Source organism: Prinia subflava, chromosome 20 (assembly GCF_021018805.1).
Source record: "Prinia subflava isolate CZ2003 ecotype Zambia chromosome 20, Cam_Psub_1.2, whole genome shotgun sequence".
Lineage (NCBI taxonomy): Eukaryota > Metazoa > Chordata > Aves > Passeriformes > Cisticolidae > Prinia > Prinia subflava.
The window spans coordinates 5,149,151-5,172,783 of record NC_086266.1 but is presented as its reverse complement, the minus strand read 5'-3'; the positions used below and the strand labels follow the sequence as shown (position 1 = coordinate 5,172,783).

General features: G+C 52.0%; 2 protein-coding genes across 2 annotated transcripts; both read left to right on the top strand.

The window, feature by feature from the left end:
- The first annotated feature begins 580 nt into the window (after nt 1–580).
- Nucleotides 581–12,528, top strand: PRPS1 (phosphoribosyl pyrophosphate synthetase 1). Its single transcript, XM_063416517.1, has 7 exons — nt 581–871; nt 3,051–3,234; nt 3,584–3,682; nt 5,340–5,464; nt 7,140–7,313; nt 8,017–8,176; nt 10,458–12,528. The coding sequence occupies exons 1-7, from the start codon at nt 750–752 to the stop codon at nt 10,548–10,550; spliced, it is 957 nt and encodes a 318-aa protein (XP_063272587.1). The 5' UTR covers nt 581–749; the 3' UTR covers nt 10,551–12,528.
- A 4,259-nt stretch (nt 12,529–16,787) lies between these two features.
- LOC134560483 (thymosin beta-15A homolog) lies at nt 16,788–18,293 on the top strand. The gene is made up of 3 exons (XM_063416518.1): nt 16,788–16,947; nt 17,267–17,371; nt 17,794–18,293. Exons 2-3 carry the CDS (start codon nt 17,272–17,274, stop codon nt 17,829–17,831), a joined length of 138 nt encoding a protein of 45 aa, XP_063272588.1. The 5' UTR covers nt 16,788–16,947; nt 17,267–17,271; the 3' UTR covers nt 17,832–18,293.
- The last annotated feature ends 5,340 nt before the right edge of the window (nt 18,294–23,633 follow it).

The following is a 23,633-nucleotide window of genomic DNA, read 5'->3' as shown; positions in this document are numbered from 1 at the left end:
GTCACCCGGTGTCACCCGGTACCGCCTCACGCGCGGCCCGCGGGGTGACGCCAGCTCAGCGCAGCGCCGCGCACAGCGGCGCGGGACGGACGCACGGGCGCGGGCACGCCGGCATGCTGAGGTAAAGGGCGGCGCGGCGCCGCGGGGCCCCGCAGGCGGTGGGTCCGGCGGTGAGAGGCGGGCGGGGGGCGCGGGCGCGGCGCCGTGAGGCGCCAGCGGGGCCATCGCCCGCCTCCTTCCCCCCGGCGCGGTGGGCGCCATCATGGCCGCCGGGGGGCGGCTGCACCCGCCGCGGACACGTGGGGCAGGGCCGGCCGCGCGCTCCGGCCGCCGCCGCTCTGGCCAATCGCAGCCCAGGCCGCCACGCAGGGACCAATCGCAGGTGGCCTCCTGCCCTAGGCCCCGCCCCAGCGGGGGCCCGCCCTCACCTCCCCTCGCCCTCAAGGAGAAGGGAACGGCCCAAGCCACGCCCACTACGGCCTCACCGGCGAGCGGGGTCCCGCCCCCTGCGGCGGCGCAGCCAATGGGAAGCGAGTAAGGGCGTGGCCTCGGCACGGAGAGTCTATAAAGGGTTGGCGCGGCAGGCGGGAAGGGGTAAGATGGCGGCGTAGAGGCGACTGGTGTGACCTGTACCCATCGTGCCGCGTCCTCGCAGGAGGCGGGCGGGTCCCCGCGCGGCAGCCCCGGGCGCTGCGTGGCGGAGCAACGAGGAGGAGGAAAGAAAGGGCGCCGCTGCCGCAGCCGCCGCCATGCCCAACATCAAGATCTTCAGCGGGAGCTCGCATCAGGACCTGTCCCAGAAGATCGCCGACCGCCTGGGCCTGGAGCTGGGCAAGGTGGTCACCAAGAAGTTCAGCAACCAAGAGACATGGTGAGGCGGGGCGGGGCGCGGCCGCACTACAGCTCCCGGCAGGCCGCCCGGCGCTGCCGCCCTGGGTATCGCGCGGCCTCCGCGCGGGGAGTGATGGGGGCTGTAGTTCGGGGTCCGTGCGGTCGGGCCCGGCAGCGGATCCGTACTTGGAGACATCCGCGGAGCGCTCCCGCCGAGCCCCTGCTCTCCTGGAGCGCTCGGGTGCATCGAGCACGTCCCCCCGGGCAGAGCCGGCTCTCGGTGCGGGACGAGGCCGGGCCGCGGTGCGCCCCGGAGCCATGTGCGGCCCGGGCCGTGCGTGCAGCGGCCCCCGCCTCACGGGCTGCCAGCGCCGCGCTCGGGATTTCCCCGCAACCGGGGCCGCGCGGGGCTCCTGAGCCTGGAGGATCTGTGAGACCTGGCCTCTGTGGCAAGCGTTGAAGCCGTGGAATTCGCCACCCGAACCTTGCCCCCTCCACCCCAAATCCACGAGTTGATGGGACTGCACCTCTCGGAGTTACACCTACACTGATTAGGCGTTTTCGTGCTTAAATCTAAACTCTGATGAGTTGAGGCTTGATAATTTTGTGTTTGGCATGTAGCTGATTCCTTTAAACTTCTCTGAGGAGCTTCAGAGTCTTAGAAAGTATTGATAGAATTCTCAAGGAGAGAGAACAGGCTCACACCTCCGTGCATCCCACGGTGCATTTGCAGTCATGCAGTCTGTTTCCCACAAGCTTTGAAACTTAACATTCGCCTTCTTTTATGTATCTGTGCTTTAAAAATCTTGCTGCCATCCTACGTAAAGCTAAAGGGGAGGTTTAAAGTTGTTCAGAGCTTCTTAAGCTTGCTTTAAAGAATACACTTTAACGAATACACTCTGTATACACCACAGAGTATAATACCAAGAACCTTGATTGCTCCAGCCCACTCCTTCTGGAAACAGTATTTTTTTTCCCACAATAATCCAGGATGTACATGTGACGTACAATATTATGTTTCTCTTGCTGTGGGTATTGATTGTAAGTCCTCAGAGGTCATTCAAAGAGTTGTAGAGGAGTTATAAAAAGTTCTGTTTGATTTACAGCCCTTGTGCTGTTCTCATTGTTCTTTAATAACTGCTCTCACCCATCTAGTTGGCTGGCCAGCAGGTTCCTATGTCAGCAGGTAATGTGACTTGAAGACTTAAAAGACATCTTATTTACCAATAAACTGAAGGCAGGTGCTTCCCCAAAAGAGTATGACTGTTTCAACAGAATAATTCATAGACTTTTTTGTACTATAAATATCTTAAATCACCCTAATGTTGGAGGCGACCCTTGTGTGCTAACTGCTGATAATCAGACCCTTCCCCAGCAGAGAGTTCTTACTGACTCAAACTCTCCACCAGAGATGGATGCATCCTGTAAGTCAGTGGGCAGTAAAGATGACAGCAGCTCACTGATGGATATTGAGCAGTAAGGCTATAAATAGAAAACAGTCATCAAAAACAAGTTTGAAGAAGAGATCATGAGGGTCAGAGAAGGAAATATTAGAATTAGAACTCTGCCCCGAGGGGCTCTGTAAGTGAAGTGGTTTCTTTCCCACTCTTTTTGGTGCAGGTGTCTCCATACGTGCACTGGAGCTGGCGTTTTGCTGCTGGCAAACAGGACCTTTGGCTTGTACTCAGGCCCTTCATCAGCAGGGATTAGTGTGCACTGCATCCAGGAGGAAATTAACCCCAAAAGCCTTTCCAGAGAGAAATGCTGGGGTGCCTCTCTGCTGGAGCCACTGAATGCTGCTGTGACTCTCAGGCTGATCCTTGGCTGCGGTGTTGCTTTGGTAGCAGTTTGACCCCACTCTGGCTGGCTGGCCATGGTCCTTGCTCCTTTGTACACTGCTGCTTTTAGAGATGGCTGTGCTTGTGATTGCAGGGGAACAAGGCCTGCTCTGGGGTGTTTACATGCTCAGCTTGTGTTGAGATCAAGAGTACAAGCTGAGTGCTTTTAGCCTCACTGGCTGGACCATTAAATCTGATCAGTGAGCGCTATAAAATAGCCACTGAGCAAATAAACAGCAGTGTTCCTGCTCAACAGCCTTGGTGACATGGCACTGTCACCCACAGAGCCTTGGGGATGCAGGGCCTTGGTTGCTCTGCAGGCACAGGTAATGGCTGTGCTTTAATTTGTGTTTGGCTACAACTCTTCTCATCTGTTTCCAGCGTGGAAATAGGCGAGAGTGTTCGTGGGGAGGACGTCTACATCGTGCAGAGTGGCTGTGGGGAAATCAATGACAATCTGATGGAGCTCCTCATCATGATAAATGCCTGCAAGATTGCCTCAGCCAGCAGAGTCACAGCTGTCATCCCCTGCTTCCCTTATGCCCGGCAGGACAAAAAGGACAAGGTAAGGGGTGTGGTAAAGGTTTCTACAGGGAAGTTGAATGCACACCTTGAAAGTCCTGACTGCTGGAGATGATTTAAATGAAGTTTTGTCGCCTCCTCTCCAACCTGAATATCCAACTTCTCTTCATTTCATTAAACTTCAGGGCATTAGACTGCAAAATGATCTTTTTATAAAGATCTAGTTCTTTGTGAAAATATACTAAAGTCTAATCACTAGCTGATGCAAAGATGTAATGTTAATGAGTGCTCCTTTTAGTAACTGCTTGTGAATCACTGCCTGGAAGCAGAAGGCTGACATCTTGATGAAGGAGTTGAACTTGTCTTATACTGTCTTTTTTTTCCTGTACCAGAGTCGAGCTCCAATCTCTGCCAAGTTGGTTGCAAACATGCTGTCTGTGGCAGGTGCAGATCATATCATCACCATGGACCTGCATGCATCTCAGATTCAGGTAGGAACAAAAATCAGGAGAGCATTTAACCAGTTCCAGTCTGAGCCTCTTGACTGCTTTGCAAGCTTTCCAGTCATCTGCTTTTTTGAGATACTGCAGTGATCAAGACTCGGGAATTTGGGACTGGGTGGGGAGGTGGGCAACAGGGTAACTTGTAAATAAGAGTATAGTTGTTCTTCATCAGACTGAGTGTATTTGGTGTTGTGTAAATGATCACTACAGCTTTGTTGTCACACAGTGACACTGTGTATTCTTCACTAGACCTCGGAGGAATGTGAGGTGGAGAGTGTCCTTAAATTCTGAGCAGAGCTTTCTGATACTTCGTGTGTTGTCTCAGAGAAGTGAGCAGTCAGTTCTGCCCTCAGGTGTCCTGACACAGCTGCCTTTGTGGGTTAACTTGACCAGGACAGTGATCTGATATGGTGCCTCTGGGAAGATGGGCAATCCCACTTGTATCCATTCAGTGCCACCCTCCCACACAAGCTGGCCTTGGTTCTGTCCCAAGCTGGAAGTGAATTGAAAATCATTCATAGGCTTTGTTGGCTTCTGAACAAAGTATCTCACAGAGCAACTAAAGTCCTGACCTGGGCTGTGCAAGAAAACTGGCAAGAATATTTGCCAGGGAGAGGAGGGGCTGCAAGCTCAATTTGATTTTGTTTCTTTCCACCTTGAGCAAGTACTCAAAACAAAGAAACAAACTTGGTGTGGCAGAGGGAAGGATGTCTGTTGTATGGCTGCAAAGGGTAAGGTAGCTACTGCCTGGTGAAATAAGTGGGCTGGCTGTTTTAATAGTTGTAAGTGCAGTCATTCACACTTCAGTATGATTTGCCCAGAAATACTGTCTCAGATGAAAAAATCTATGTGGGCACAGATTCTGAGCTGAGAAAGCTCTCAGAAAGAGCATGAAATAACTGAGCCCAAGGGGGTCCCCCTCTTCCTTAAGGGCTTGGAATTGGTGGGTGCCATAGGGCTGACCTTGCACCAGCAGCAGTGATGAGATTTAATGGGATAATTTGTGCATATGTGCTTTCAGCATCTGGCTGGTTTCAGCCTGGTTCTTGTAGCTGCTGTGTTGCTGAGCACAGAAGGAACGATGGTGAGAAGGGTCTGTTACCCTGTACCTTGAAGCATTCCTCAGGAGTACCTGCCTCTCACTCTCCTGCCTGTTACTGCAGGGTTAACTTCTGGCATTTAGTGACCTGTGAGCTTTGGAGAAGTCTGCAGGGTCACTGTAAAGTTACAGAACCAGCTGCATTAGTTTAAAGACAGATGTTACTCAAGCCTGTTTTGTAGATGTGAACAATTTGGGTAATGAGCTTTAAAGACTGACTGTAAATAGGCAGCCAGCTGCTCTGGAAATGAGTGCATTTGCTGCAGGCTTTCTGCAGCCCTCAGGACAGAACTAGTTTCATTTTGTGGAGGTGTTAGATATGTAAAGTGTTATTTATGCTGCTGAACTATTTCTGGCTCTGAAGACTTCTTACATTACTATTCTGTGTATCCCAAAGACTACTGCCCTTGCATCAAGGGAAGTAAAAAGGAAAGCTGAAAGCTGTGGAAAGGTGATGACTGCATGCCTGATGATAGAGAAGGCTTCTTACAGTTGTTTCTGGAGTGGGACTTTGAGCTGCATCTGTTCCTGTTGTCTTTCTTGCAGGGCTTTTTTGATATCCCTGTTGATAATTTATATGCCGAGCCTGCTGTACTGAAATGGATCAAAGAGAATATTCCAGAGTGGAAGAACTGCACCATTGTTTCACCAGATGCTGGTGGAGCCAAGAGGTGAGCTGTCAGACAGGTAGCTTGAGATACTGCTTCTGTGTCTACTTCAATGTGACCCTGTTTTTAAAACGTGTTCCTTGTCTCAGACAGTCTGGGACAGCTGCTGGAGAGTTGTCAGATATTCTTCCTAGGGAATGTTTAGAAATAGCTTCTAGAATTCCAGCTGCATAGGTAGGAATTGCACAACAGCTACATCCCTTGGAATAAACCAATTTGGACAAGGATATTTATGCCAATTGAAGGAGGAAATAGTGTAGCTTACACCCCTATGCAAAGACAAGCTTACTGCTGATGATTAATGATACATTTTTCCAGGCTGCTTTCTTTGCAGAATTAAACTTAGTCTGTTGAGGCATTTTCTTACCTTATTACCCTGGATTTGAATATCTAGCTGTGATTTAAGCCTGCTGCCACTCTTCATCTTCCCTGAGAACGAGGAAGATAGATGGTTCCTTTCCAGAAAGCAGCAGCATATGCTATAGCACATTTCTATTTTGATAGCCTGACAATCTCCCATCTCCCTGCAGACAAACATGCCAGTTTGTGGGCAGCTCAGAATGTTCTCAGGTGCTTTTTAGGAGAAACTAGGCTGTTCCTTGAGGCTTCTGTCTGAGGGCTACATATGAACAGTAAAGGGACACAGATGTATTCTTTATTCCAGGGCTGTCACACCAAAATGTTGGTGTGTGCTGATCTGATTCACATGCCTCAGAATGTTTTAATTGATGTGTTACAAACAGCCAAGAAATACTGACACTACTGTAGGTCACTGCATGTCTTCTGTAGCTCTGCTGTGGTCCATGGATTGGGCAAGACCTTCTGTACATTCAGCTATTTCTGTAGCTTGTTGCATAACGCAGTCTATGAAGTGCCAAACCAGCCAGATATAATCTGACTCATGAAAAAAATCTGCTCAAAAGCCTCTTACACTGAAATGTGTCGATCTTGGTTGGTGCAGTGTTTTATGGAGATATGCAAAGTCAAATACTTCAGTTTAGTTTAATGGTCTTGTGTAGGACAGCCAGGATGATAAGTGTGATCTAGCGGGGCTAAGAAACTACTTACATCAAGTGTAGAATTTCTTGGGGCATGTGTGTTTTATGCTTCCACACTTAATGTTTTTAAACTCTTTACTATTCATCAGTATCAATAAAGTTAAGATCTCCCTAGTAAGGTTGTTCTGCAGTCTCTTTAATGGAAATAAATGTGAGATGGTATATTTGAATTTCCTGTATGTGTAGTCCTGCCACAATCTGTGCCAGTGCTTGTGTGCATGATGATTGATTGCTTACAAGAGTGACAGTGGAGCCCTGTCAGAGCACAGCTTAAGCCTTTCCAGTGTAGTGTTACAAAGATGACAACTTCCAAGTGTTTGGATCACTTCAAGTTTGCTGACGTTGCTGGCTAAGGTTTGTTTTCATCTTAAATGCAAATTAGTTTACAGTGGTCATGATGAAAGATGAGATCTATTTGCTGTCACTAAGAGAGATTAGATCAGAGTTTGCAGTTTATCTGCTTGAAGGGAGACTAAAGTGGCAGAGCTCCTTCTATTAATTGCTTGGGAGCAGCAGCAGATGTGGTGACAGCTCCTCTTAGTGCAGCATGCTCGATCCTGAGGGAGCTTTGCTGGAAGGTGCTGTGTGTTGAGCGTTGTTTGGGACTGTTCTCTCCTCAGAGTGACGTCCATTGCAGACCGGTTGAACGTGGACTTTGCCCTCATCCACAAGGAGCGCAAGAAGGCCAACGAGGTGGATCGCATGGTGCTGGTGGGGGACGTCAAGGACAGGGTGGCCATCCTGGTGGATGACATGGCAGACACGTGTGGCACCATCTGCCACGCCGCAGACAAGTGAGTGGGGCTCACTGGGCTCACTGCTGCCCTCCTAACCCGGGAACCTGCTCTCAGTCAGCACTGGGGAATGGCTTAAGAAGATGATTTGCATGACAAGTTTCACATGGCTCATGCAGTTTTTTGATTATTCGTGTTATACAAAATAAGGGGAAAAACCCAATTAAAGTTCTCACAGTGGGAATAGGTGGAAAACCATAGTGTCTTTTTGTTTTCCTGCATTAAAAATAGACCATCACTGACCATGCCAGGTAGAACTAAGTGTAACCTGGTCCATCAAGTGACTTTGTATTAGAAATAACCTTTTCAAATTTTGATCTCATTAATGCCTTTTACACTGGAAACACCAACGTAGGCAAGACAGTTAACTGTTAAATACAGTATTTCATGCTGTATTAAATACAGTATTAAATATCTGCTGCCTTGTGTAAGCAAAATTAACAGAAGGTGATTTGTATGATGTGTTCCAAATATTCCAGAGCTAAGAACAATGGGTTTTTTTCAGTGTGTGCTTTGCCTGTGGTGGATTTCATGGTGCTTGTAAATTTTTTTTTTCCCCAAGTCAATAGTGAGGTATCAAAGGTAGCCTGTTCCCTGAGCACATGGTGCTGTTTCATGTCATGCTTACCATGTGCCCTGCACTAATGTTAGCTTAATACTTGCTGAGAATTACTCATCCTTCTCCTTTACTCCCCCCTTGCAGGCTTGTGTCAGCTGGAGCCACCAAAGTTTATGCCATCTTAACTCACGGGATCTTTTCTGGGCCAGCAATTTCCCGGATCAACAACGCCTGTTTTGAGGCTGTTGTAGTCACAAACACAATACCCCAGGAGGACAAGATGAAGCAGTGCCCTAAAATCCAGGTGAACATCTATTTTCTGTCCCTCCTTGGGGGTGGTAGCCTTGTCTGTTCACCTGTTGGGGGTGAAAACCCCACAATACTGTGTAGTGCTGACAGTGGTTCTGTTGGTACTGCCATCAGTGTTGCCTAGTTCTCTTGGCCCTATTGTTGTGGGGTAACAGACATGTAACACTGATAGAAAGAAGCTTCTGTTCCAGCTCATCTCTCAAACAGTTCATGAAAGGATCTTTTTTTCAGGGCTTATTTTACCAAGATCAGGTGTGATTTAATGGGGCCACGATGTAGGCAAGCAGTTGGATGTGTGCCCTTTGGAGGGGTGATGTGCTGATGATGTACAGTGCTGAAGCAGAGGTAGACAGGAACTTCTGATGTTGGTACTGACAGATTTGTTGCCTGTGTCACTTTATGCCTAGCCTTTGCCATCCATATGAAACTAAAAGGTGATAATGAGCCCCAGAATCTGCTGTTCAGCCAGTTCTCAATCCACTCATCCCAGTGTACACTTCTTGAGTTTGCCTGTGAGGATTTCATGACTGACAGTGTCCAAAGCCTTGCTGAAGTTCACAATATCCACTGCTCCCCCCTCACCCATCCAGGGAGTTGCTTCCTCACAGAAGGTGATGGGGTTGGTCACGCATGATTTGCCTTTGGTGAGTCCATGCTGACCATTCCTGATCATGTTCTTGTCATCCATGTGCAGAGAGGTGGCCTCCAGAATGAAGGGCTCTGTCACCTGTCCAGGGATTGATGTGAGGCTGTCAGGCCAGTAATTCTGGGTTGTATTTGCTTTCTTCCAGTCCTCAGGCACCTTTGCTGATCTCCAGGACCTTTCAAAGCAGATCATGAGTGCCTGGCTGTGATGTCTGCCAGCCCTCTCAGTACTCATGAATATATCCCATCAAGGCCCATGGACTTGTGGATATCAAGTCTGGCCAAGTGTCCTCTAACCCAGTCCTCCCTAAGGAAAAGTTCTCCTTCCAACATTCCCTTACCCTGGTCTCCTGCTTGTCAGTGCAGACTGATGCAAAGAAGGTGCTCACTAACTGCCTTCTCTGCATCCTCTGTCACCAGGGTCCCCCTTCTCTTCAGTAACAAGCCCACATTATTCTTAGGTTTTTCCAAATACATCAATAACAAAAGGAAAACTTTCTTCTTGTCCCTGATGTCCTTTGCCAGATTTAATTCCAGATGGGCCTTGGCTTCACCACCAATATCTAGGAGCAGGAATTTACACTTCTCACACTCAGTCACTACTGTGGTGTGAGTGTAGAAGCTTCCCCACTACTGGGCTGCTGGTGAAAGGGAAGCTGAACTGGTTGAAGCTGCAGTCAATTTTAAGCTGCTTTTGGAAATACGTTATACGCTGATTGAAAGCTGACGCTGGGTTGCAGTTCTTTCAGCATTAACTTCTGGATGATACTCCTGCAACATCTAAAACATTTCTGGTGCTTCACCTTGTTTCCAGGCTCCACATTGCAGCTGGTGTAGGCAAAATGATAAATTGACAACCTCTGTGTAAGTAGCTGTAGCCAAAGGTTGCAGTGGAGCAGTTTTCCAGGCTCTCATTCAATACCTCACATTTACACACTGATGTCTGATGTTGAGGAAAACAGAGCTAAAGGATTTGTCACAAGTCTCAGGCTTGACACTGCAGCTTGTTGATTTTTTTCCCCTTCCGAGGCAAACTATCTAGAAGATAAAAAACATTAAATATGGTTTTCACTTGGTTTCTTTAATGCACCATGAATATGGTGATTCTTACTAGACTACATATATTGAAATGCTTTAATTGTGGGGATTCAGAGCTGGGATTTGGCTGAGACTCTGCTTTTCCTCCTGGTACCTGTCTGACCCCACCAGATGGAGCCAGCACAGCGCCTGGGAGTTGAGCTGCAGCACAGCAGCTTCATCTCAGACTGCTGGCAGCAGTGGTAAAACCTCTTGGCTCAGGGGAAGTGATTTCATCTTGATTTAGACTGCCCTAACTTCTCTGCACAAAGTGAATAAGAGAGTCCTGTGCTAAACAGACTGAGCCTAAGGACCTGAGCAAAGCAAGGCGACAGTAGACTGTAACTCTGACAGACAACTAGAATATTTGTAGGGTATCTTCAGGCTTATATGTAATTAAATCCTAATCCTGTGTAGAAGTAATTTGTCTGCATCTGGCATGCTATAAATGCGGGTGATGAGTTTATTCTTTAGGTTCTCCCTGACTTCCCAGCCGTTCTTTCAGGCTTGATGCCTTTTCTCAGTGGTGCTGATGAATCTTTCTTCCCTTCCAGGTGATTGACATCTCAATGATCCTTGCGGAGGCCATCAGGAGGACTCATAATGGGGAATCTGTTTCCTACCTATTCAGCCATGTCCCTTTATAACAACAGATGTCAGCTGCTGCTTGTATGGCTTTTTTTTTTAAAACCAAAAGTTGTTCAGCTTGTTGTAAAGTTCAGTAGAAGACTCTGCTTGTTCCAGTGCAGTTCTCCACAGCTCCTTCTTAAGTCAGGCTTACTGGCTCTGTTCCCAGCACTGGGAGGCTGGAGGGGGAAAGCTCATCTCTGTTAACAGCAAACTCCACCAGCACCCCTGTGCATGGAGCTGATCAGTAGCACTGACTCAATTCTGCAGCTCTGTGGAGAGCAGGACTGACACATGGCTAATTGCCACAATTATTTTGAGGGGGGGAGGGAGAGGGTTTGTCTGTGGGCAAGGTTAGATGATCTGGCATGTGCACCCTAAATTGTTTGGGAAGTAGAGCTCCCTAGGACATGTTGATCTGGATTTACAGCAAGAGCCCAAGAGACTGCTGCCTGTCTTACCACTCTGTACCTGACAGAGCCCTTGGAGAGCAGTGGGCAAGGCTTGTGTCTCAGCCAAGCCTGACCCTTGGTGAAACCCTGGGTGACACCTAGGATTTGGTTCTGCTACAGCTTCCTCCCAGGAAAGGAGATCAGTGTAGCTTGCAAGCTTGAATTCCTCTTAAGTGTTGATGAAATTAAATGCCCTTTAGTGCTCCACACAGCAAAGTGAGGGTGAGAGCATAGTCTGCAGTGCTGTGTTAGCTTAATGGGGAAGGTGCATCCTGGACAAGTGTTCTTTTCTGAAAACCCTGACAGAGAACTTGTGGTGGTTGTGTGCTTTGATTCCTAGTGCAGGCTAAAACCAGCTTCTCAATTTCACAGCTTCCTGTTAGCCTTGCTAGCTAACTAGAGGACTGCTGTCATGCACTGCAGCTGCACCTTGACCTGCTGTGCAACCCCCTGACCCTTTTTTTACCAGTACAGTAGTAACAGAGCCTCTTTATCCAACAGCAGCAGGGTTGTTGCATTTAGCAAGTGCCTGCTCAGACGCTGGGCTGACCTGAAACACAACAGCTTTGTGTCCAGCTGGCTCAGCCTCTCATTCATTGCCTGTTACAGTCCTGTTATCCTGGAAGTTACTGACACATTGTCCTGCTCATTGTCTGCCTTTCCTTGAAAGCATTACTTGTTGAATTAAGCCAAGGAGCACTGCAGGTTGCAGGACAACAAAACCTGGAGGAACCCTTGAAGTGGGTTTGATGCTTCTCAGGAGTGTTTATGGCAATGGGTTGAAGAGGCTGGTGATACATAATACTGGGAAAATTGCAGATTTAACACCAACATGACAGGCCACAAAGTGCCTGAAACAAAAGTACCAAAACTAGAGCTGGCTGAGGCTCTTGGATGTAATAAGTATCATCTGAAACTTGAATACTTAGAAAATGTACCAGACAATCGTAAGGTAAACTGCTAAGTCTCTCTTGAACTCTTACGGTTTATAGACCAAACTGTTTTATTCTGGTTTTGTTTTGGGTTTTGTTTATTTTTTTTTTAACAAGCACTCCTTTTTTATTTGTTTTTGAGCTGGAGGAAGGGAAAAAGGGAAAAGAAGGAACTTGAAATTACTTTCTAGAGTAACCAGCATGGCTTGAGAGGCTGGGGGCTGGGGTATAAGTGGAACTAACTGAAAGATGTGGTTAAAATCTAGGGAAGTACTTCTTTAGTTGTGCCTTTTACTGAAGACTTCTCTCCCTTCCTGAACTCCTGTCCTGTGGCAACGTTAACACTTCTATTAGTGTAGAACTTTTCTTTTTGTATAAGAATTGGTGTTTGTCTGGAAACTGTGCATCTCTTGCTTCTTTGCTTTGCATCCTGCACTGAGCTCTCCTGAGAGTCCGTGATCCCACCTCCTGTATGGGAGCCCCTGCTGCCACACCCTGCTGCTGCTCTGAGAGCCCAAAGCCAGGACATCAGAGCAGCGCTGGGGGGATTTTCAGCAGCATTTGTGTTTAAAGTTAAGACCTGATGAAGGAATTAAACTTTTATTTAAAAACCACGGCCTCTGCCTGTAAGTGCTTCTAAATATCTTAAGTGACATGAATCTTCTGAGTCGGGTCATTTCAAGGGCAGATCATGGAGTAATTTTATTTGGAAGGGATTTTGGAAGGTCATCTGGTTTAACTCTTGTGCATGTGGCCAGCTGTGAAGTTCAGCTTGGCTCTGCTCACATTGCATGGAAGGAAAAGCCTGGGACCAAGCACTGAGCAATTGCTTTTGTCCATGTTTGATCTCCTGGACTTAATTGTTAGAGGTGGTAGTGCAGCTTCTCTGGTACTGTTCAATTATGTATTTGAGCAGATTTGTTCACATAATGTTCAGGTGGGAAGCTTGAATATTTTAACAAGTACAAATGAAGAATTTGTAAGTGTCTCGCACCAGGCTGATCAGAGACAGTAGGATTATGTCCGGAGCAGCACTTGTTCTAACTGAACCCTGCTCCTTTCTCACTGTGTTGCAGATGGGAATGTATAAAGGAAGTCAGAAGGATGAGATGGCAGGTCTAGAGAAAGGTCCTTGGCATTACAGACAGACTTCTGGGCCTAGACTGAACAGGACCACGGCCTCAGGCAGACATTTGCTGAGGATCACCATTGTCATCCATCTGTTAAAATGCAGTACTGGCCAGTGAATAAGGGAAAAAAATGTTTTGAGGTTTTTTCTGCCAAAATAGCAGGGTGGGTGCTGTGGGTCTTGTCAGGATTACGTAGCAAATTTCACCTTCCTTTGATAAAAAAAAGTACAGAGCTTTACAGCCATTTGTATACAGGAGTCCATTGCTATTAGTGAGTATATAATGTTTTCTTAGTTACTTTAATAAAACCAGGGTTTCAGGCTGGGAGAGGGCACAGACTTATTATGATGTATGACATTGTAGCTCTTAAAAAGGATAGGAGATACCTCCCTGGGACAGTTCTCATACCCTAGTGAAGTTACTCTGCTCTGAAACCTTCAGATCAGAGGGGATGGAGACTTCAGCAAAGTCTGAAGGTGAGCTGTGTGGTGTCTTAGGCTTTCCTCACAGCTGCCTGGGTTACTACTGTACAAAACAAGTTATTTCCCAGGAGAATATCTCAACCAAGTCATTTGCTGTGCTCCTGCAGTTGGAGGTCTGGAGGAGCAGGACAGAGCCCCAGCAGCTCCCTCTGCCACAGGCACAGCCAGAGTGCAGCTGCAGGTGTGAGGATGCTGGTGTTGGTGCTGGTATCCATCTCGTGCCTGTCTGCTGCCTGCTGTTAATTCCCAGGAACAAGGAACACATCAATCACTAGTCCTATATCAGCCCCACTCTCCTGCCTGGGTACCTGAAGCTAATGCACAGGGTGGGAGCTGAGCTTACCAGGTAAGCCTTGCAGGCAGCAGGATGTGTCCACTGTTCAAAGCACAATGAGACACATCTCAAAGTGATTTGTTGGCACCTCCCTCCTGCCTTACTGATGTAAGGAGGTCTCCTGGAGTCGGTGTTTCTGTGATCTAAAGAAAGCAGCACCTTTGTCTTGCTTGGGCAAGGGGGAAATGGTGTTAGCAAGCCCTTGTGTAAACTGCAGCGACATCCACGGGAGGAATGAGCCCTCGTGTAAGACACAGCAGCCCCAGTATGCTGCTGCCTTCCCGGGTTTCTCTGCTCCTGCCCTGATGGATGTAAAGGGTTTGGCAGGAGGCTGGGGTGAAAACGGGAGAAAGTGCTGTCACCCTGTGGAGTGGCTCAGCCTGGCAGCTGTCACGGTGGTGCCCTGCAGGCAGATGGGTCAGGAGGCTGAGAAAAACCTGATCAGAGAAAACTTCCTGCCTCTTTCCTGTACAGGAGAATAAGGCATTCCTGGAAATGGCTATTGGGGAGGCTGTATCGGCTCTGGCAGCCTTGTTCTGTGCGAGATTTAAAACCCATCTAAAATGGCTGGCAGTCAGTCTGTGCTATTTCAGGTCAGGGCTGCTTTTGCTTTCTCCCTATCTGTTGATGTCTCATTTCTTTTGTTATAAATTATTGAAAGCAGAAATGCCAAAAGACGTAAGAAAGAAGCTGGTTGTGCAGTTACGGGAGGCTTTGCTAATTTGTCAGGGGAAAAAGCTCTTGCTGGGATATAAGCTCCTTTTTTGTTCTTTGTGCAAGATGGGTTTTAGCAGCTCCCCAGCAGCAGCCCCACCTCTCCCCTGCTGGCAGCGCACAGGGTTGGCTTTAAAGCTGCTCTGGCCGTGGTTTGTAGGAGTGTGGTGGTGCTTGTGTGGCTTGAGGAAGGGGCAGCTCCCCTTCCCCTGCCTGCGTGGCTTTGTGCCCAGACAAAGACCCGGGGGTTACAAAGCGCTGCAGCATCAGGAGATGCCACACATTGCCCAGGGGCTGTGCCTGGGTGCAGCTGGTCTGCTGAGGCGCTGGGAGGACCGTGGGCAGGTTTTTGGGTGCAGCTGGTGCTGGCGAGGGGCTGTGCACAGGCAGGGTGGGGATCAGGTTCTTTCGCACTCGCTGCCTGCCAGGGACAAAAGCTACGTCAGACTGCAGCATCCACAAAGGAGAAGCATGTGGAGAACAGGCAAGCAAAGGGGGAAGCTGAGGGGAAGGTGAGCAAAGCCAGAGAGTAAACACATGGTAAAACACTTGTCTGACTATTTGCATGAAGGCGAAAAGGATTTCCTGTGTTCATTTTGAAACTGAATGGATGTTTTGGCTCTCGCTGGCTGTGCAGGAAAAATGAGCCTTTTCTCACTGGGGCTGGGCTGTGTGATGCAGGCTCTGCAGGGTGGGTTTGAGGGATGCTCATGAAGGCAGCCCTGCCTGGGCTTGCAGCTCTGTAGCACTCTCCAAACTCTGCTGTGGCCTTGCTGGGGGCGGCACCACCAAATCAGAGCTGCCCTGGGAGCAGCCTGGCCTGGAGCTTTGCCTGCGGCCTCTCCCTCCCTCCCACAGGCACAGGAGGCTGTTTGCCATCCAGACTCCTCTCGGAGGAGCAGCCTGGCCTTAGATCTTGGCCTTTACCTTTTCAGCATTTGCCAGCTCCTGGTGCTTCTTGAATTCAGAGCCCATATTCTGCCTGGAGCGAGAAGGTGCCTCAGGGCTTGTGGCAAAGGGCCACCTCCGGCCGTGACCTGCTGTCGCTGGATAGCACCAGTCCCTCCTGCCAAGACGGCAGTCGTCTTGTAAAGAACACAAAGCAAGTGTTCCCTCCGGATTGCTGGGGATTTTCTCTGCAAAATCTCCAGTAAGCCCTGAGCAAAACCCAGAGGCTGGCAGGCCAGGAGGAGGTGAGAGCTGCTGCAGCACAGCTGCTACCCCTTGGTGCTCTGTAACAGGTTGCTGTTCGCCATGGCACCAAGATTTCTTCAGAAGGGTTTTGGCAAGCCTCATCTGCAGTCAGGATAGTTTTTATTTTGCCTTCTCTCCTTCCCCTCCTTCCCTTCAGCACCTACAGGACCCTCCTGGCCCTGTACCCCTCTCTCTCCTGGTGTTTCCTCTTCTTGTACACCAGCCCATCTGCACAGTCTGGGCTGCTCCCCAGGCTTGCTGCAGCCTATGAGTATGGTCAGCTTCTTGTCCACCCAATGCTGCTTCTTTAGTGACCAGATCTCCCCAGGGAGTGCTGTGGTCAAAGACAGTGTAGACACGAGCTGGGCAGTGGCCAAGCATCTCTCACAGGAGTGAGAAGAGAGTACTGGGTTTAGCCCAAGGCTTGTTTTATTCAAGATCTGCTTCAGCAGTAGAAGCATCCCTGGACACACACACACAGGCCACAGCTGCCTCCATTGCTGTGGAGCATCTGCTCCTGGTGTGGGGAGCTTGAGGCTGGGACAGTGGCCTTGGAGCCATCTGCTCTCAGGGCGACCATCCTGCTGCACCTCACACCCAGCTGCGTGTGCACGGAGTGACAGCGGGAACCGTGCCCGTGTGTGGCTGAGGGCAGCGGGACCTGTGTCCGCGCGTGTTTGGGGGGCTGTGACGCCTGGCCGGGTGTGCTGTGAGAGGGCGTGTGCCCCGCGTCCCCGTCCCCGCTGAGCCCCTCACTCGGTGTCTCCCCGTCTCTCTGTCCGTCTCCCCCTCTCTCTGTCCGTCTCCCCGTCTCTCTGTCCGTCTCCCCCTCTCTCTGTCCGTCTCCCCGTCTCTCTGTCCGTCTCTCCCTGTCTCTCTGTCCGTCTCTCTGTCCATCTCCCCCTCTCTCTGTCCGTCTCCCTCACGCCCCTCACGCTCGGCCCCGCTCGCGCCCCCGTCGCGCGGCACGGCGGGAACGGCCGCCCCCTGGCGGGCCACGCGCTTCCCGGCGGGCAGCCAATGGGCGCGCGGGCTGGGCGGCGGCCGGGGTATAAAAGGCTCCGCCCCGCGCGGGGCGCGCTCCAGACTCACCTGGACGCGCAAGGAGTGGGATCGCTATCGGTACCGGCAGTGACCGCGCATCGCACCCGCCGCACACCGCACCCTACAGCGCCGCAGGTACGGGCTGCGCCGCGGAGGGGGGCCCCGCGCAGCGCTGCTGCGAGGAGGGAGTCGCCGAGGCGCCCCGGGGCGGGGGCTGCGGGCGCGGTGGGTCCCGGGGGGACATGGCAGCCTGCTGCGGGGAGGGCTCCCCCGGCGTGTGCGGGCACCGGGAGCCCGCCCCGCACGGCTGCCCGGGCCCGGGGAGCGGCGCGGTGCCCGGGGCGGCGGCGCGCCCCGCCCTGCGCTATTGTCCGCGGCGGGGGCCGGGGGGGGCCGGGCCCGCCTTTGTCTTCCCGTCCCCATCCCTCGGCTGACTGCGGCGGGGGTCTCGCAGGCAAAATGTGCGACAAACCAGACCTCTCGGAGGTGGAGAAATTCGACAAGAAGAAGCTGAAGAAAACCAACACGGAGGAGAAGAACACGCTGCCCTCCAAGGAGAGTAAGTGCGGGGCCGGGGGCTGGCGGGGCGGGGGGAACAAGCGGCGGGGCAGTGCCCCGGGGGCCGGTCCCACCGCCGAGGCGCCCGGGGCAGAGGGGTGGTTTGGGGCGGCAGGGCTCTGGCGCGGGGAAAGCCACGGGCAGGGGTGTGTGCAGCCCGGGGCAGCGGGCATGGGCACTCGGAGAGGGCTGCTGCGCCAAACTGATCCCTCGGGGCATCACTTTCCTGCGGACAGGTGCCCGACTTGCTGCCACGCACACGTGTGGCTTGTCATCTTCTAGCCTGTTAAACTGCCCCACTTGGGATAAAACCACGAAACTGGCCTCCAGGGCTTGGGTGAATCCTCTAAAACCTTGTCCAGTGTGTGCCTCCACAAAAAAAAAAAAGGCACTGGAGACTAATGGGCCTCTATTCTCTTGCAGCTATTGAGCAGGAGAAGGAATGTGTGAAGTCTTCCTAGAGAGAGATTGCCTGGCAGGAAGAGCAACTACTCAATTATTTTGCTTTGAAATGAATCATGTGGGTTTTTTTAAATTTACATCACGTACATGTATAGAAAACAGCTGTATCACCTAACACACTGTCCCACTTTGCTGGCAGCTTTGGCAGGTGGGGGATAAAGCGTGGTCCTCTCAGTCCATCAGTAGCCTGACTCGATGCCATCTCTGCTGCTCAGCTGCCTCCTGTGACAGCACTGATCTTGCTCTGATGCAGTGGGGAGATGAGCAAGGGCCATGGAGGCTCCTGGGCATGGACCCCTTCTGCCTGGGGGAGTGGGGAACCTTTCTGGCCTCACCTCCGGCCTGGGTCTGTCTTGCATATTCTTCACTGACAGTGTTCTGTAGCCTCACTCACAGTTTTTTGTCTTCCTTGGGGGAAAAAATGAGAAGTTTATTATAAAATAAAAAATTGTAATGATCTACCTATGGCTTGTGGCTTCTTCCTTTACAAAGGTTCTGACTGTATCTTGGCGTGCCCTGGAGGGTGGGGAGGGCTCTGCCTGGTGCTGCAGCAGTGCTGGTTGTTCAGTGTTGCTCAGAGGGGCAGTGTGGGATGGTTCCCCTGCAGGGTGAATCCAGCTTGGGGATCGGTTCCTGGAGGAACTGGGAGCATTGCTGGTGTGATCATGACCATTGTGCTCCACCACCATTGTGGTTTCTTGGTCATCTAAAAGCAGAGGCTAACCTCAGTCTTGCTGCCCATGTGAAGGCTGAGCCTCCTGCCTTGGTGTGTCCCCTGCCTAAAACCTTGTGGAGCTGCGTTGCTGCGTTAGCTTGGCTGGAGATGCTGGCAGTGGAGATGCTGGCCTGGGTCCTGCTGGTGTGGCCAGGCCAGCCCTGCCCACCCAGTTCTTGGAGCACAGTTCTCCCGTCACTGCCTGGCACTGCCCTTCCGTTCCCCTTGGGCCAACCTCCACCCCTGCCCTTGACTGGAGGTGGTTTTTGCAGCCCTCTAAGAATGGGTTTGAATGCAGTAAATCCCTCGGTACTCTCTGGGCTGATCCCAGAGATCCCCAGGTCCTGCAGCTGGCTGCCAGCGCAGTGTGGGTGAGCTCTCTCAGTGCCTCCAGGTCTATGCTGAGGCTTCCTGGCTACTGCCAGGACTTCCTCACCTCCACCTAGCCTGCAGGGTCACTGAATGCACCAGGCCACTTAGGGAGGAGGTGGAGGCAGACCAGCCAAAACTTGCCAGCTGACAGTTTTGGTCAGTGTTCCTACTGAGCCTGGTCAGCTGGAGACAAACACAGCCTGTCTGGACATGGTGCCTATCTGCCTGGTGCCTCCACCCACGCTGCCTGCCAAGGACTGCAAATAACACTGCCTCCACCCCTTAGAAAGCAGAATTGAAAGAGCTGCAGGTAAGAGTTTGGTGTTTGTGCGCTGTTGGGGCAGCGTGTGGGGTTTTCCATGGGGTGAGGGCAGTGGGGAGCAGTGCAGAGGCCCAGCTGGGGCTGCTGCCATGTGAGGCTGAGCACTGGGAAGCCCAGCACATGCCAGGGTGGCTGTGCCCCTTTAGAACCTTAATGTTCCCAGAACAGAACCCTGTCCTGGAGGTGGGAATCTTTTCCCAGTGCCAACAGCCAGGGTGGTTTGTCAGGGTGAAAATGTGTCCCTGCTCAGGGGTGGGTTTTCTCATGGAGCAGAGGCAGGCAGGCAAAGCCAGCCTGAACCCTTTCCTCATCCCTGAGAACCAGAGGCTGAGCTGAACCAAGTGAAGCTTTTGGGACAGAAACATAAAGTGGCAGTGCTGATCTCTCCTCCTCAGTGCTGCTTTTGGGGATAGGGAGGTCCCAGTGGCTGCCCAGAGCACCTTGGCTGCTCCTGACACCGCCCCAGTGCCTCTCCCTCCTACATGCTGCAACGGGCCCCTCTGCAGGCATGGAAAAGCACCAGGGTATTTATCTCTCCCTGAGTCACATGGACATCTGCAAGGCCACAGCAGGAGTGTCCCCTCCCTGGCACTGCTGTGCTCACAATTACTTCCCTCTCACCCTGTGCTGTGCACACAGGCAGCAGAGCTACCAGTGGGGCTGGGCACCCCAATCCTACAGAGCAGCTGGTTTGCCAGCCAGGGCCAGGGCTGTGGGTGGCTCTACGAGGGAGGGTGGCTGGTGCCAGAAGCTGGTGATGCTGCAGCGTTGACCCTGGGTCTGTGGAAGCCACCCATGGGACCCCCATGCGTCCTGCAGAGCCGTAGAGGTGTTGATGCATCTGGCTTTGGGTTGCTTTTTCACTGCAGCCAACCCAGGCATGCACCAATACAGATTTAGACACGGGGTTAAGTGGTGGCACAGCCAGGCCTGTGCCCCAAGGAAGCCACCTCAGGGGCTGGCAGTCCCAGCCGGGACCCAGGGGCATCAGCTGGAGCTGGGAGCAGCTCCCCAGCAAACACATCTCCATGTGCTTTATGGCCAATGTCCCGTGTTCACCTAAACTGAGGGCAGCCCAGGCACTTTTCCCAACCACATCCCTGCCAGAAGGAAGTACCAGAACACACCTAAATAAATGCCCTATCCTTAAGAATGAGTTATCTATTTTGCTAACCAGTGTCCAAAATGTCCCTGTTGCCAGCAGTGTGAGCCAGTAAGGGGAGAACCATTACAGAAAAGCCTTTTATGTCAGCCCTTTCCATCCCTATCCCAGACCTTTAACTTTTCACCCTGGCACACGTGGGCCCACAGCTGCCAGGGGTGTGGGAGGCCAGGACACCTGCCAGACTGATGTCCCCTAGAAATTTGGTGGCTTGAGCAGAGTGGACTGTCCCAGCAGGCACACATGCACAGAGGATGCCATCCCAGGAGCTGGGCCTTCCTCAAAGGGCTCTACGACCCTTCCCTTTCTGGGCACCAGGTGAGTTCCTCATGTCAGCCCCTCTCAGCAGTGCCAGGAGAATATAATCCATGCCTCTGCCATCCAGGGCCCACCCTACTGCTTCTGGGTGGTTTCCTCTCATGCTCAATGAGATGGTGAGCTGTGGCCTCGCTGCAGAGGAGGGAGGAGAAGGCTGAGTCACCATCAGGAGGAATTTGGGCAAATACCTGGTAATCAGCAGCGTGAGGTGAATTCAGATCAGGGCTTGTGGCTGGGATGGGTGTCTGCCCCTGCCACTGCTCCATGCCCTCTGAATCAGACAGGAGAGGATTTGGCCCAACACACACATGTGGAGGATCATAACCCCATCTGGCAGGAGGTGCTTGAGTCAGCCTGTGCACAGCCCTGTACTGGGCTCCCCTGTGCTCCATGGCTCCCTGCCAGTCTGTGGCACTTTCCTCATGTCCTGCAGCACCACAGTGGTTTGTAGCACAACTCACCCAGGGCAAGGGAGGCTTTTGCACTCTGGCAGCCAGGGTTTTCCCTTTTCCACTCACCATCTGGCAATCTCCAGAACCACAGCAGAAAGTGGTGAGAGCCAAGAAGTGTCAGTGATCAAGGCCTAAGGCAGCTCCCAGATGACAGGAAATTGCCAACCTTAACCTGAACTGCAGATGCAGCAAGCAAACCTACTTTAACAGATATGTGTTTGGCACCAGAGCAAACAGGGTAAGGTGAAGCCAGACTGCACAGACAGGTGAATGCTGCAGCTCCCCAATGGGTGGATCCTGCATCCCCGGGGAAAACATCACCACCTCTGTGTCTCTTGGATTGGCCTTTTCCTGCCAGGTCTCTGCACAGACATTGCCAGGCACTGAGCTCAAACCACCCCATGGTGGCTGATGTTGAGAGGGGAAGCAAGAGGCAGCAAGCACAAGCTGACAGAGGAAACCTCTGCTGGGAGTACTTGGGGAGGATCTGAACACAGGGATGGTTAAAGAGCAAAGCATGTGCCTGTAAAAGAGGAAGGCAGAAGAGAAGGAGCAATAGTGGGGAAATGAAAGTGTTGTGTGGGCTAGTGACCACAGCCTTTTGGCAAAGGAGTTGACAGTAGGCCATGGTGTGTAAGAGTTTTATATGATGGGGCCACTTGGTGACGTGGGAAGGATGGACGGACAAGCTGTCCCCATCCTGTGGTGGGGTGGATAACTGTGCTGAAGAACTCCCATGGCCATAGGGAGGGAAGGCCACTGTCCCTTTGCACCCACCAAGCCACCCACACAGCAAGCCAGAAACCCTCGGACACCTGTGCTGGGAAACTGGCCTGTGGGCTGCACATACTCAGCACAACCCAACACTTTCCCCAGCAGTGCAAAACTTATTGCTCCTCTTGAAATAACGCCCTGGAGGCCAGGTTTACCGGCAGGAGCTTACTCATCCCCTGCCAAGGAGGGCTCAGCATGAGTAGTGACGAACCGGCAGCACGCAGAGCTTGCTGCTCGGGGCCAGGCTCCGGCCAGCAGCTGGCTGTAACCACAGCTGGGAGGCACGCTCGGAGCGCCCCTGCAGCGCTGCATTTGCCGGGGCTGCAGCAGGCACGATGCGCAGGTGGGAGCAGCCTGGCTGCGTGCCTCGGCCGGGCCGCGGGCGCGCCTGGCGCCGGGGATGCTGCCCAGCCCTTCGGGGGCTCCCAGCCCGCTGCTGACCGGAGCTCGGCGCTCACTTCTGGCCCCCCCGGCTGCATTCTGCAGATTCCCGCGGGCCTGAGGGCCGTGCCCGGAGCTGCATGTGCTCCTGCGGGAACGCGGCTCCGGTGTCTGCGGCAGCGCCCGCACTTGCAGCCCAGCCGGGGCAGCTGACGGAGCAGAGGAGCCCTTTATTTTAGGAAGCAGCTGGCTCACACAGGAGACATTGTTTATCATCTTTCTTGCTTCTGGTGTTTTATTACAAAGGATTATGGCATGAAAAGCCATTTTGTTCCCCTGTTCCCACTGGATAGACCCCTCTCCGTGATTTATTCCTCTCCACAGGCAACAGCTGGGGTGTGACATCCCAGGAAGTGGAGGGGAAAATAAGGTGGGGGCTCAAACCCATGGCAGTGTTGGCAGCAGGGATGCCCCCAATGCCCAAGTCACGGCACAGCAGTCAGGAGTTTGCCAGGGGTACCTGGGACTGCTCATGAACCTTCATGATGTGAGGGGTGGAAAAGCAAAATCAAAGCCTTTCCATGGTGGGTAAGGAAATGTCACCTCACTCTGTCTGGACAGGGCAGAGATCAGTGTCCTCTCCCAGTATACCTCTGTCCCCAAACCTGTGTGCCCCACTGGCAGTGCTGGTGACATCCTGTGGTATCACAGTCCCAAACCTGCTGGGATGAACCTGTATGGGAATCTCCTGATGTCCACAGGGAACCTGGGGCCCGGCTGGGCACAGCATGGTGCAGGGTACCAGCTCAGCACAGTGGGCAGAGTGCAGGGTACAAACTGGGGGGTCAGCTTGGGAATATGATCCTTACCACTCCCCCCAGAATCACCTTTGGGCAGGGCAGAGGCACCTCCAGAGCCGCAGCAGGAGCAGCTTCTCTCTGTCCCTCTGTACAGGTACTTTCCTTGCCAAGTGACAGCCAGGATACCATGTGCCCCCTGTCCCCCTCCTCTGTCCCTGTGCCTTTCCTGTGGGTCCCAGAGCAGAGCCCATGGCAGCACAGGCTGAACTCCCCTCTGCCTGGCTCCGAGCCAGTGCCTGACAGATTCCTCTGTGGTTTTCCAGGAATCAGCTCTGGGGCCATGGGCAGCAGACAAGCATGTTGCAACAGATGCTTTGTGCCGTCTCTGGGAGGCCCATCATGTTTGTGCACCTACATCAGAGTAGAACTATGTCTGGTGCTGCCTCCCATGGTGCTACCTGCTCTGCCACCTTGTCATTTAACATGTCCCTAAAAAACAGCCAAG

What these genes read in the sequence shown, in the direction of transcription:
- PRPS1 (XM_063416517.1), top strand. Translation starts at nt 750, where the DNA reads ATGCCCAACATCAAGATCTTCAGCGGGAGCTCGCATCAGGACCTGTCC. An exon ending in TGCATGCATCTCAGATTCAG is followed by an intron (nt 3,683 to 5,339) that starts GTAGGAACAAAA and finishes TCTTTCTTGCAG; the next exon opens with GGCTTTTTTGATATCCCTGT. An exon ending in ATCTGCCACGCCGCAGACAA is followed by an intron (nt 7,314 to 8,016) that starts GTGAGTGGGGCT and finishes CCCCCCTTGCAG; the next exon opens with GCTTGTGTCAGCTGGAGCCA.
- LOC134560483 (XM_063416518.1), top strand. Translation starts at nt 17,272, where the DNA reads ATGTGCGACAAACCAGACCTCTCGGAGGTGGAGAAATTCGACAAGAAG. An exon ending in CACGCTGCCCTCCAAGGAGA is followed by an intron (nt 17,372 to 17,793) that starts GTAAGTGCGGGG and finishes ATTCTCTTGCAG; the next exon opens with CTATTGAGCAGGAGAAGGAA.